Below are 12,886 nucleotides of genomic sequence, written 5' to 3'. Positions count from 1 at the left end.
AAGGGTCCCAGGTTCGATTCCGGTCGAGGGCATGGACCTGGGTTGCGGGCTTGATCCCCAGTAGAAGGTATGCAGGAGGCAGCTGATTAGTGTTTCTAACTCTCTATCCCTCTCCCTTCCTCTCTGTAAAAAGTCAATAAAAATATATTTTTAAAAAGTCTGCTGTCACACGTAGCTTGATTTTACTTGGGTTTATGCCCTGATTTTTTATTACAGAAGCAGAGAGTGGAATGGTGGCTACCAGGGGCCAGGACTGGAGAAAGGGACTTGGTGCTCAGTGGGATTAAAGTCTTTTACACAAAGTGAATGTGTCCTAGAGATCTGCTATACAACACAGTACCTACAGTTAGCAATGCTGTGCTGTGCACTTGTTGAGAAAATAGATCTCGTTAAGTGTTCTTGCCACAAGAATAACATTCATAAAACAAAACAATCCTATATAATAAGAGGCTAATATGCAAATTGACCAAAAGGTGGATCAACCAGTCACTATGATGTGCACTGACCACCAGGGGGCAGACGCTCAATGCAGCAGCTCCCCCTGGTGGTCAGTGGACTCCCCCTGTGGGAGCCAGAAGCCTCCATAGCACTGCTAAGGATCCCCCGAGGGGTCCTGGACTGTGAGAGGGCATAGGCCGGGCTGAAGGACCCCCTCCCCCAGTGCATGAAAGTCAGTAAAAGTAAATTACAAAATAAAATCCTGTGGCAAATGATAATAGCAAAATACTGACAGATTTCTCATGTAACAAGAAAAACATATCTGCAACCACTACAACTCATCAGTATTACTTTAGAGGTACTAGTCAATGTAACAAGGCAAGAAAAGAAATGTATACATATTGAAAGATGAAAAATGAAACTGTCATTATGTGCAAGAGATGTGGTTGTACACATAAAATATCCAAAAAACAACAAAAAAACAAACAAACCAAAAAACCCACCCACCAACCAAAAACAAAAAAACACATAGTGTGGTGAAGGCCTAGGGAGGGGAGGCCTGGGGAGGGAGTGGGAGTGAGGTGGAGGGGGTCAATAGGGGAAAAAGAGGACATATGTAATACTTTCAACAATAAAGATAAATTAAAAAAAAACAGAGTAAACTGTGAGAATTAATAAATGAATTTAGAAAATCTGTGAATATATTAATAAATATACCAGTGATGATCAATTAGAAAATGAATGTAAAAAATGGTGCCATTTACTGTTTTATCAGTATTATTTATAGTATGTCTATAGCATATCTGAAATTATGTAGATAAATTTATATTAAATAAAATTATATATAATAACATATAAAATATGTGCTATATTATATACAGGTACACATATACATTTTATATATATAGTAGGTGTTCAAAATCACTCTTCCCAGAATGTGTCACACCCTAGAATGTAGATTATTTTGAGGTGAAGACAATTGAGGTCAAAAGATTCAAGAAGAGCTGTTTACCTCCCCCTTAACTGCCTAAAAGAAGTTAGAGAAAGGACTGGTCCTGGAAGATCACTGTCAGCAGAGATACCTGCCAGGATTATGGGGTAGAAGGAGTGGGGGTGACTTGGTGGCTCTTGGACAGCAGGGCCTTCTTGATCCCATTGTCCGCATGGCGAATGTTGTTTCCCCACCTCTGCGGGAGTTGCCTTCCTCCCCTTTGATGTCCAAGCCCTTCCTCTTCTTTTTGGTTCTGAATGGCAAATAAGCTGCAACTGCCTCCCACCTGTGTGCCCTTATCTTCTTATAGATGCAAGTATGCACAAAATTAATATCTTTTCTGTTAATCAGTCTTAAGTTAATTTTGTTATTAGCCCCTCCAAGGAACCTGAAAGGGTAGAGAAAAATATTTCCTCCCCAACAATATCCTATATAATAAGAGCCTAGGTGGTGTCTCATGACGCCTTTGCATGATGTCGTCACAAGATGGCAGTTGTGGGCGATCAGGCTGGCAGGGGAGGGCAGTTGGGGGTGAACAGGCCAGCAGGGGAGGGCAGTTGGGGGCAACCAGGCCTGCAGGGGAGGGAAGCTGGGTGCGACCAGGCCGGCAGGGGGGGGCAGTTGGGGATGACCAGGCCAACAGGGGAGGGAAGTTAGGGGCAACCAGGCCTGCAGGAGAGGGCAGTTGTGGGTGACCAGGCTGGCAGGGGATGGTAGTTGGGTGCCACCAGGCCTGTAGGGAAGGGCAGTTGGTGGTAACCAGGCCCTCAGGGGAGGGCAGTTGGGGGCTATAGGTCAGCAGGGGAGGGCAGTTGGGGGCTATCAGGCTGGTAGGGGAGCAGTAAGGTGTCAATCAGGCTGGCAGGGGAGTGGTTAGGGGGCAATCAGGCAGGCAGGCAGGCAGGCAAGTGGTTAGGAGCCAGCAATCCTGGATTGTGAGATGGATGTCCGACTGCCGGTTTAAGCCTGATTGGGCCTAAACCAGCAGTTGGACATCCCCCAAGAGGTCCCAGATTGGAGAGGGTGCAGACCAGGCTGAGGGACAACCCCCCGCTCCCCTTGTGCACGAATTTTGAGCACTGGGCTTCTAGTAAGTATGCCACCTATTCTATGTCCAAACTGACATTTCCAGCCAGTGAGGAGTGAATAGTTTCCTCCAAAAATAGAGCTGATTGGATATTCAGATGGAAATAAATGCATCTATTCAATAACATGCACTATATAAAATTTTCGATTTCAGAGGTATTAAAATCAAAAACAAATGGTTAAACAGACAAAATTCCCCCTAGAAGAAAACATAAAAGGATGTCTTCATGATCACAGAGTAGGTAAAAATTTCTTTAACAGGACAGAAAAAACACAAACCATAATGGATATGAGGATTCCTGGGGATCTGCAGCCACAGTCTCCTCACATCCAAAGACACCAAAGCCCAGGAAGGGTAGATTCTTGTACCGGGTCCACACCTCCAGCAGCTGACCACCAGGAGCAGGACTCCAGGTTTCTGACTTCTTTTCCAGAAGGTACAGAGAACATCGAACAGCAGGGTAAACGGGATGTGGAGCCTTTGACTCCCTTTGATTTTTAGAGCACTTCATAAGGCCCGGGCAGCGTTTTAGAAACTTCACATACAACAATGCATTTAATTTTCACAACTTTATGATTATCTCTATTTTGCAGATAAGAAAATAGCATGGAGACCTTTATGCAGCAAAAAGTACAAAGCTAGGATTCTAACATAGGAAGCCTGAGTCCAGAGCCTGCACTCTTAACCACCAACTTTCACAAACGTTTGACAAAAATGTCAACTCTGTCTTTTCCACATTGTAGTATAAGTTATATCATTGTGCAACTTTATAAAAAAATATTTTATTGATTTTTAGAAAGAAGGGAAGGAAGAGGGAGAGAGAAACTTCAATGTGAAAGCAGAACAGTGATCAGCTGCCTCCTGTACACCGTCCCTGGGTGTCAGGCCTGCAACCCAGCCATGTGCCCTGACCCAGAATCAACCCATCACCTTTTGGTTTATAGGATGACACTCAACCAACTGAGCCACACAGGCCAGGGCTCATATGTGCATATTGTGATATGTTTTATCTTGTATTTGCAAATCCCATTTGCATGTTATTTTGTGTATACATGTTCTACTCCACAACTAGGATGTTTTCCAAGGGAAGCCATCTCTTTTATTATATTGTACTAGCGGCCCAATGCACGAAATTAATGCAAGAGTAGGCCTTCCTTCCCCCGGCTGCAGCACTGACTTCCTTCTGGCACCCAGGACCCTGGCTTCCCTCGCAGCCCCACTTCATCCTGAAGGTCGTCTGGTCTAATTAGCATATTATGCTTTTATTATTATAGACTATTTTACTTTGACTTTGGTGGGGCTTTATTTTTCTATGCGCCTTCAGTGCTTAGCACGTTTTGGCAAGTATCTAACACATTTCCACACACAGGGTTAAAATAACAAATGTCCCTATTAGTACAGTTTCCTGAAATTGGTTCCCAAGTGACTTTTGAACATTTTGTCACAGGATTAAAGGTAACTTGAGGCGCTGTGTGTTATACAGAATCACGTCCAGCCTGTTCTAGGGCTGAGTTAGAGCAAGTTGGAGCTAATAAGGCCCTTCTGAAGGTTGCTGGGGAGCTTCCAGTGACGTGAAGAAATGGCTCAAGGATGTATGTGCCTCCTGTGCTTCTGCTAATTTAGGTTCCACCACCGAGTCCAATAACCAATTTCAGAGGCTCCGAGAAAGCCCCAGGCTCTCATCACGCATGGGGACATGCATCTCCTTGGCTGACAGGCGTCATCCCCCGACTCACTCTATCATGGAAGTTTGCTAATTAGCATCTGTTGACAGCCTAGTGAGGGGCTCTGTTTAATCACGGAAAACCTGAGCTGTGTGCTGAGCTCGGAAGTCTTCCTTTCTGAGAACAGTGGGGAAAGGGTGACGATGGGAGGCAATGGGGCTCTCCAGCAGCCCCCAGAGAGGACACGTGTGCTCTGGAGAGTAGAATTGCGGGTAATTTACAGTAATTTTGAAAAATATTGGAAGTTCGAAGACTTTTATCTTCATGAAAACATGATCGCTTTAACGCTATAGGATTCCTTCTCTGTACAATGGGATTAATGAAATCCATTATCTAGCTTTCATGAGGGATGTTGGAAAGATAATTTTTAAAATGTAATAGAGTGTGTACTGAATGTCTGTGAGAAGTTTCATAGCTGAAAATAATCTATAAATAAAAGTGTTATTACTAAAAATCAATGACATAAAATGGGGACAGATTTCTGTCAACCACAGAAAAGGGGACCTAGAAGGAACTTCTCCTGAATACCATGTCCGAAGTAGTTCTTTCCCGGCACCCAGTGGGTAGAAGTCAGAAATGCTGCTAAATGTCTACAGTCCACAGGACAGTCCCTAAAACAATGGCCCCAAAATTTCAGTCCTGCAGAGGGGGCAGGAAACACTGCCCTCAAGACCCCGACGTGATACAGCTCCCTGGGAACTGCAAGCCAGAGGCCCTCTTACTCACAGGTCATTATATTCCAACAGCAAAAATAAGTCAATGTAAAACATTCAGCAAATGGCTTGTAACCAAGCCATTCAAGGTTTCTATTCTCCCTGCTCACAGGGTCTCAGGGGGGAGGGGTTGTCCAGCCCACCCGCACCTGGGTGTGCTCAGCGGGAGGGGCAGACAGGTGAGCCCAGCCTCACTCTCTTCACCTGCTGCTTCCAGAACATCTGCCCAGGTCCCCTAGTCACTGGATGGGATATGTCAGAACTCCCTGCAGCCTGCCCCTGGATGAACCCCTAGCCTCCGCCCACCCCTCTCCTCCTCAGCACAGTGGCTTCTTATGTGAGGGAGAAATCAATTTCTGTTCTAAGGGCTAGGGAAATGGCAGTTTCATCTAATACTGAGGATGCCTCTTCTGACCAATGCATTAGACGATGTTTGTCGATGAGAAAGAGCAGGTAAGCTGATGGTCTGCTTCAGTACAAACTCAACAGACAATGAGGACCACGCGTTCACATTCACCCAGGGTCATTCTGGTTGAGCCTGATGTCACGGCATAACTGTTAATAGCATCCCTTCGGACTCTCAGGCATATCCTGGCTTGGATGATAAAGTGCACAGTCACCCTACTGATATGTTGATATGAAAAGAATCGCTGGCAAGAATAAAACGTGAAAGGGATTTGGGTTAGCAGGTGTGAGCGTGATATGCTGGGCCACCGTTTGTAGGGTGGGAGGCAAGTTCACTTTGGAGCTTCAGTTCCCGGCCAGCAAAGAGGCGTAAGTACCCACATCACTCATGTCTCAGCACGTGAGAGGCACAGAAGATAACAGTGCCCGAAAGAGCATTGACAATGAAATGCTGAGCCGCCATCCAGCCATTAATAATAAACTATGAAAGGACAGCATTTTCAGGAATGGAGAGGGAGCCTTTCATGATAAAATCTTCCTTTAAACCCATATATCATCGACTACACCTTTGAATAAAATATGTCCATGTTAATATTTGATGCATATTACAGACTGGATTATACTTTTTAAAATCGGATCTGGCCTATTAAATGGTATCTCTGAGTGCTGGTGTGAGACTGAATGCCAAGTCGCCCCTAGGAGTCCACAAGCCTTCGCTTCAGAGCAATCCCAACTGTCCTTTTCCACTTTCCAGGGAATTTGGTCCTCGCCCCCTGCTCCTGCTGCCTCTGTCTTCATCTGATTGCACTGGGCGGGCTGGGGAAGAAGCCTTTGGGGAAGCCCATCATTCCGCCCGCCTCCAGCCCTCCATCCCCTGCAGGTCCTGGGTCTGCTGTGGGAGCATCTGCATGCTGCTACCTGCTGAAGAGACTGGCAGAAACCGACACAGTCACTGCCCTCCAGCAACTTACTGAGCGGGAGAAGGAACGGGCACCAAGGACGGCTCAGTAGACACAGAAACACATTTGAACAGAAGGTCCGTGCTGGAGTGGGAGGTAAAACATTCCAACGAGGCTTGAGGAGTCAAAGTAGGTTTCACTGAGTAACATTTGCTCTGAGATCTGAAGGCTGAATAGTCATGGCAGGGAGTGTGGCGTGAGGGAGGGAGGTGAAGGGTGGGGCGCTGGGCAGAGAAGGGCATCTACACGGACGTGCAAAGGTCCTGGGAGGACATGGAGGTTCACTGAGGAGAAGGCCGAGCAGGGCTGAGACCGGAAGCAGCCCACGAGCAAGAAACAAATCATATGCAAAGAGCTGGCCACAGCCAGGGTTTGGTCTTTTCACCAGAACTCTGAGGAATCGTGGAAAGGCACAGGGGGTGACATGAGTGGACTGTATGTTGAAAGGCAGCTCTGGATGCAAATGATGGCTGAGGTGCAAAACACACTTGAAAGCCATGGCTCCTCGGGCGCTGGATGCATGGTGCAGGCGCCAGTTTCCTTCGCCTTTGCCCTCAGGCACATCGCCCCCGACACCTTTTTTCTGCCAGTGCGCTGCCATTACTTCCTTCCTGAGCAGGACTAAGAGTATCCATCAGATTCCTTTAAAATTAGCCATCTGTTCAGCATGCTCCTTCCTTGTCCACATAGTGACATTAATGCGATTCTCTATCTCATGTGCTCTTTCTCTAAGCTAGACTTAGTTTAGCAATGATAGGGACCTGTGTACAGCTTTAATGTTTCAGGACCAGGGCAGGCCACCACAATCCCGCAGAGGAAACTGACTACATTGAATGAAAGTTACTTAATAAGCGGCCAGGGCCAGAGGGGCACCTCGACCCCCTGCCCCTGGGATGCAGGAACCAGTCCCCTGTGAGGGTGCCCTGTGCAGGGCCGAGACACTGGTGCTGCTGAGGCACAGAGGCCACGGCAGCTGAACCGCCTCCACACCCTGTTCGGATGTGCGGCCCGAGCCCTCCTTCTGTTTCCATTCCTGCCAGTGAGCAGCCGGCCTGACCTTCTTGGACCTGTAAAATCTTCACAAATGTATTCTTTCTTTGCTTAAAATTTAGAGCTGCTTTGATCATTTCTCTGCATCATTTATGATCTACTGTGTGCTTGTAGTAAATTGCTTTTTCTTCTGTTAACCTGGTCTTACGTCAGTTTTATCATTGGTCCAGCCATAGGGACTCGGGACGGGTAGAGGGGGAGCTCCCCTTTCCCACAGAGCAAGATTTGTTTTTATAGATATGGTATTTTCTAACATTAACAAAATGTAGAATCCAGATTCAATGATATATTAAGAGGCTACATCAGTATCTTACCTCTTTAAATTTAAATTTTATTAAACTAAATGCATTAACTAAAATGCATTTTTGTAAGGAGCTTTACATTATAGAAAATATGCTTTAAAAATATTTTTTTCTGGTCGGAAAACCAAGATGGCAGCATAGGTAATCACCTACACTTGCTGCCTCTCACAACCACATCAAAATTACAACTAAGAGGCAGAACAACTACTACCCAGAACCTCGGAAAATTCTGGCATCTGGATGTGCTGTTCTTTAAACTGGGAGGGAGATACAAGGAGCTTGCTCTGAACTCCAGTTCCAGGTGAGACTCTGGGGGACCCAGACACATACGGGGAGAAAGTGAACTGTCTGGCATGGGGACAGGAACATGAGGGCAGCTTAGTCTTAGAGGTGCTCCCAGCGACCATTGTTTCTGAAAGGGTGTACAGGATGCAGAGAACCAGGGACTTCTCTGGTTCAGGGCAGCCATTGCCGTTTGCTCTGCCCCGGTGATTCCCAGAGACCCCCTCCCACCCAATTTACTTTCAACCCCAACGAAGCTATGTGCATCGGCTTTTGCATATGAATGCCCTGTCCTTTCCCTTAAAACAAACTGCAGCTGGGTCAGACATCCCCAGAGATTCCAAAAGAAGGCCTAATACCTGGCAGCAGCAGCGGCCTTGCTTCATAGCTGGGACTCATCTGGCACTTCCAAACCCCATACAAAGAAGAGGAATCTGCAGATGTCTCTGCAGCTCCTGCTCAGCGGCCCCAGACAGTGGCTGACCTTGCACCTCCTTGGAGAGCCAAGAGCCAGTGTACCCAGTGGTCAGAGTGAGACCATAATGAATTATAACTCTTCACATCCATAAGATACATACTTAAGGGGCAGATTCAGTTAGCACCAAAGCCCCACTGAAGCAAGTCCTTCCCCATAATGGTGTTTCCAACACAGCAGTTCTCCCATTGTAGATACAACTGGTCCTCACAGCCAATTGGTCTGGGGGTCAATTATTTCCAGTGATACCAACAGCAATCAAGGGTTAACTACAACAAGACTGTGCCAAAAGCCCACAAAGGGGTGCACTAAGAGCATCCACCTCAGGTGACTGGGGAGACTGAGCTACTGGGCCCTATAGGACACCAATCACATAAAACCACTCTATCAACTCAAGGAGACTTAGCAGCTACACAGTACATAGAAACAAACACAGGGAAGCAGCCAAAATGTGGAGACAAAGAAACAAGTCACAAATGAAAGACATGGATGAAAGCAAAATACTGGATATAAAGTTCAAAACCACTGTTATAAGGTTACTCAAGAATCTTCTAGAAACCTCCAAGAAGTTTAGTGAGACCCTCAAGGATATGAAAAAGGACCAATCAGAAATTAAGCACACATTGACTGAAATAAAGAATAATATACAGAGATCCAACAGCAGATGAGAGGATCCCAAGAATCAAGGCAAAGATTTGAAATACAAAGAAGCAAAAAACACCCAACTGGAAAAACAAAAAGAAAAAAGAATCCAAAAATATGAAGATAGTGTAAGGAGTATCTGGGACAACTTCAAGCATACCAACATCTGAATTATGGGGGTGCCATAAGAAGAGAGAGACCAAGATATTGAAAAGATATTTGAAGAAATAATGACAGAAAACTTCCCCTACCTGGTGAAAGAAATAGACTTACAAGTCCAGGAAGCACAGAGAACCCCAAACAAGAGGAATCTAAAGAAGACCACACCAAGACACATCCTAATTAAAATGCCAAGAGCAAAAGACAAAGAGAGAATCTTAAAAGCAGCAAGAGAAAAACAGTTAGTTACCTACAAGGGAATACCCATATGACTGTCAGTTGATTTCTCAACAGAAACTATGCAGGCCAGAAGGGAGTGGCAAGAAATATACAAAGTGATGAATAGCAAGAACCTACAATCAAGTATACTCTACCCAGCAAAGCTATCATTCAGAATTGAAGGTCAGATAAAGAGCTTCACAGACAAAAAAAACTAAAGTTCATCACCACCAAACCAGTATTATATGAAATGCTGAAGGGTATTCTCTAAGAAGAGGAAGAAAAAGGTAAAGATAAAAATTATGAACAATAAAGTGACAACAAATACATATCTACCAACAAGTGAATCTAAAAATCAACTAAATAAAAAATATGAAGAACAGAATAAACTGGTGAATATAATAGAATCAGGGGCATAGAAAGGGAGTGGACTGACAATTCTCAGGGGGGAAGGGAGCGTGGGGGGAGCGGGAAGAGATTGGACAAAAATCTTACACCTATGGACGAGGAAAATGGGGGGGGGTAAGGGCATGGGGTAGGGTGGGAACAGGGTGGAGGGGAGCTATGGGGGGAAAAAAGAGGAACATTTGTAATAGTCTGAACAATAAATATTTATTTAAAAATATTTTTTCCATTTCAGAAGAATTTTACAGTTATATTCTGACTTGGATCAAATGTAGCCCACTGTCCTTCTCCACAGAAAGCTGAGGGACCCCCCTTGCATATCAAAGTCAGGAAGCCAGTGGTACATTGATAAATTGGGATATCCCTTCTTCCTGTGGTGCAAAGGTGTGCTGCCAATGTATGAAAGCAGCTCAATTAACTGAAGGTGGGATGATACCCACAGGTGTGCCACTCCCTTTAGGGGTGCTGGAGGCTGGCCAGGTGCTGGAAGCCGGTCCATCCTTGCTGCTTGACACAGTTGATCCAGGAAAGAAACATCTGCACAGCATATGTTTCAAGGGACCTGGCGTATATAGCATACTGTTCTTAATATGTTTGCTCCCCTTAGCGCTGTGTGTTTTAACCAAGGTCACCTCTCCGAGAAAGGTTGTTTCCCCAGGTAGGGATTTTTTCCTGAAGTCAGGGAGGGGATAAAACTCCTTAACTAAGTGCCAGGCGGGTAGTTAGTCACTTTAACTACAAACAATCACGCTTAAGCTACATAATCTTTACTCCCTGGAATGGAGATAAGAAACGCCCTAACCTTTGCAATAGAAATTGACAGGATTAAAATCAACTGGTATAAATACGGATGTAACAAGACAATAAAAGGCAGAACTTCTCTGGGGAGCCTCCCTGGCCACATGGTGTGAGCACAGCCCACAATAAAGCCAGGGGAAATAATTGGCCAAGTCCCATCTCCTGAGCAGAGGGAATGGTAAGTCCAAAGCCTGTGAGGTAGGAGTCTGGGAATGGTGGAGGTGCAGTGAGTTCACTATCATCGCCAATGGTCCGAGAGGGCAGAGTGGACACTCTGATGGAGATGAGGGAGTGATGTGGTGGGTGGAGCACTGAAGGTGTGGATGGAAGATAAATCTTATTCCAGGAAAGATGGGAAGGTATTGGAGGGTTAGGAGCACGTTCTCACTGATGTTTCTCAAGGGACTTGTGACAAGAGTGGAAAGGGGCAGACCAGTCAGAGGCTTACTACGTCCCCCTGAGGCACGGTGGCCAGTGCCAGGTGCCTATGGGTAGAGCTTTCAAAGGTGATTGGTTTTGGGACATACTCAGGGCAAGAAAGGTGATGATGAATTATATTTGGAGTGCCGTGGGGAAGAGGAGAGTCAGGGTTGATGCCTCGGTTATTGTTTGAAAAACTGGATAAATGAGGGTTCCATTTATTGGGATGGAGAGCAAGGGGGTGACACAGGTTGGGGTTCAGGAAATCAAGAGTTAGCACTGGGCATGTGAAGCTGAGATATTTATAGCTATCTGAGACAAGATTTATAATCAGTTCCATATATGCATCTGGTCATAAGTTAGGGACTCACTGATGTTTTCAATGTATTTTTTTCTTCATGTAAAAATAGGTTAATTTTTACTTTTTATCTATATATTAATTACAAAATATCTTCTAAATATTTTCACTTTACTTCAGACTATATTCTTCTCTTTTCTTTGAAAAAGCTATATATGGACATTAGGCATAATTCTGACCACTGCACACGATTCCTGACTCGATAAGAAAGAGTAGGTTCTATTCCTTTGTCAGTCCTGAGAATTCACCTCCTTTTGCTATTTTTCTATCCCTTCTTCCAAAAAAGTAAAAACAGAAAATGAGAAAAATACATGAGCCCCCTAACAACAAGTAGTATGAGTATTGGATTAATCGGGTTCTATAATAAGCTGACAAGTCCAGTGGCAGGAAGTGACCTCGCAGGGTCATCTGCTCATAATTTCCTCCTGGCAGGTCACTGGGTAGTCCTGCCCAGGCCCATAGCTTCTCGCTGAAAGGTCCGCGACCAGTCCTGTCCGCGCTCCTGTGCGCCCACGTTCCCCGCCAGGGCATCGCCAGGGGCCTCCTCCTTTCAGAACCTCAGAGGTGTCACCTCCCTCAAGGAAACAGTCTCCTTAGCTCCCCCGGACCTGGCTTTCTCCACCTTCATGTCATCTTCCTTATGCCCCCCCGCCCCCTTCATCCCAAATGTATAAAACAATCCTGCAAAACTGTCCTTCTCCAGAGCATGTCAGTCTCGCTTCCCAGCAGTATCATCAGTTTGGCGCCAGGGAACTCTTACAAACACTCTCTGCAGGTTGGACATTCTTGCACCAGCCGGCTCATGGAGCTATTTTATTGTTTTTGCATAACATAGTGTCTCCTGGAAGACAGACGGCGCTTCAAATCAGATCACCTGAAACCCACGGCCTATTTTCCATTTGCTGCCTCTGCTAGGATTGGCGGAGGTAACAAGTATTACAAAGCAAACTCGATCCCAAGTTCAAAGACGTGTAAAGAAAATAAGACTCATATATCTAAAACGATATGAGAACAAAGAAGAAACTACTATAAATTTTAAATATATAAGCACCGTAAGGGGTTAAACAAGGGCCAGGTGTTACCCCATGCTGGCCTTACACACGAAGCCCGAAGCCCGTACCCAGTGCAGCGAGAGATGATGCCAGCAAGGGGCATGCAGCTGGCCAGCACCTACCGAGGGGCTGGCCTGCGATGATCCTGGCGTTTTCTCCGGCCACCGCTGCTCTCGCGTGCCGCTCACTCATGTACTGCACGAATGCGTAACCTTTGTGAACGGAGCATCCGACGATCTTCCCATACTTGGAAAAAATGGCTTCAATGTCAACTTTCTTGACAATGGCTGTGTTCAGATTGCCGATGAAAACCCGGGAGTTGATGGACTTGGGGTCATTCTTATTGGTGACGTTGCTGGTCTGTGTTTTGCCAGTCATGTTTGGGTCACCGTGTTTTAATCCTGAAA

The 12,886-nt window shown here is 45.6% G+C and overlaps 1 protein-coding gene across 3 annotated transcripts in view; it reads right to left on the bottom strand.

Moving 5' to 3' along the window:
• RALYL (RALY RNA binding protein like) overlaps window positions 1-12,886 on the bottom strand; it is a 571,820-nt gene that overhangs the window by 273,264 nt on the left and 285,670 nt on the right. For all 3 annotated transcript variants that reach the window (XM_036337432.1, XM_036337429.1, XM_036337428.1), the window contains exon 2: window positions 12,602-12,880. In XM_036337432.1, coding sequence (XP_036193325.1) covers window positions 12,602-12,857 — 256 coding nt within the window. In that variant the 5' untranslated portion in view covers window positions 12,858-12,880. The remainder of the gene's footprint in view (window positions 1-12,601; window positions 12,881-12,886) is intronic.

This window comes from Myotis myotis, unplaced genomic scaffold, assembly GCF_014108235.1.
Source record: "Myotis myotis isolate mMyoMyo1 unplaced genomic scaffold, mMyoMyo1.p scaffold_m19_p_16, whole genome shotgun sequence".
NCBI lineage: Eukaryota > Metazoa > Chordata > Mammalia > Chiroptera > Vespertilionidae > Myotis > Myotis myotis.
This window is presented reverse-complemented; position numbering and strand designations above follow the sequence as displayed.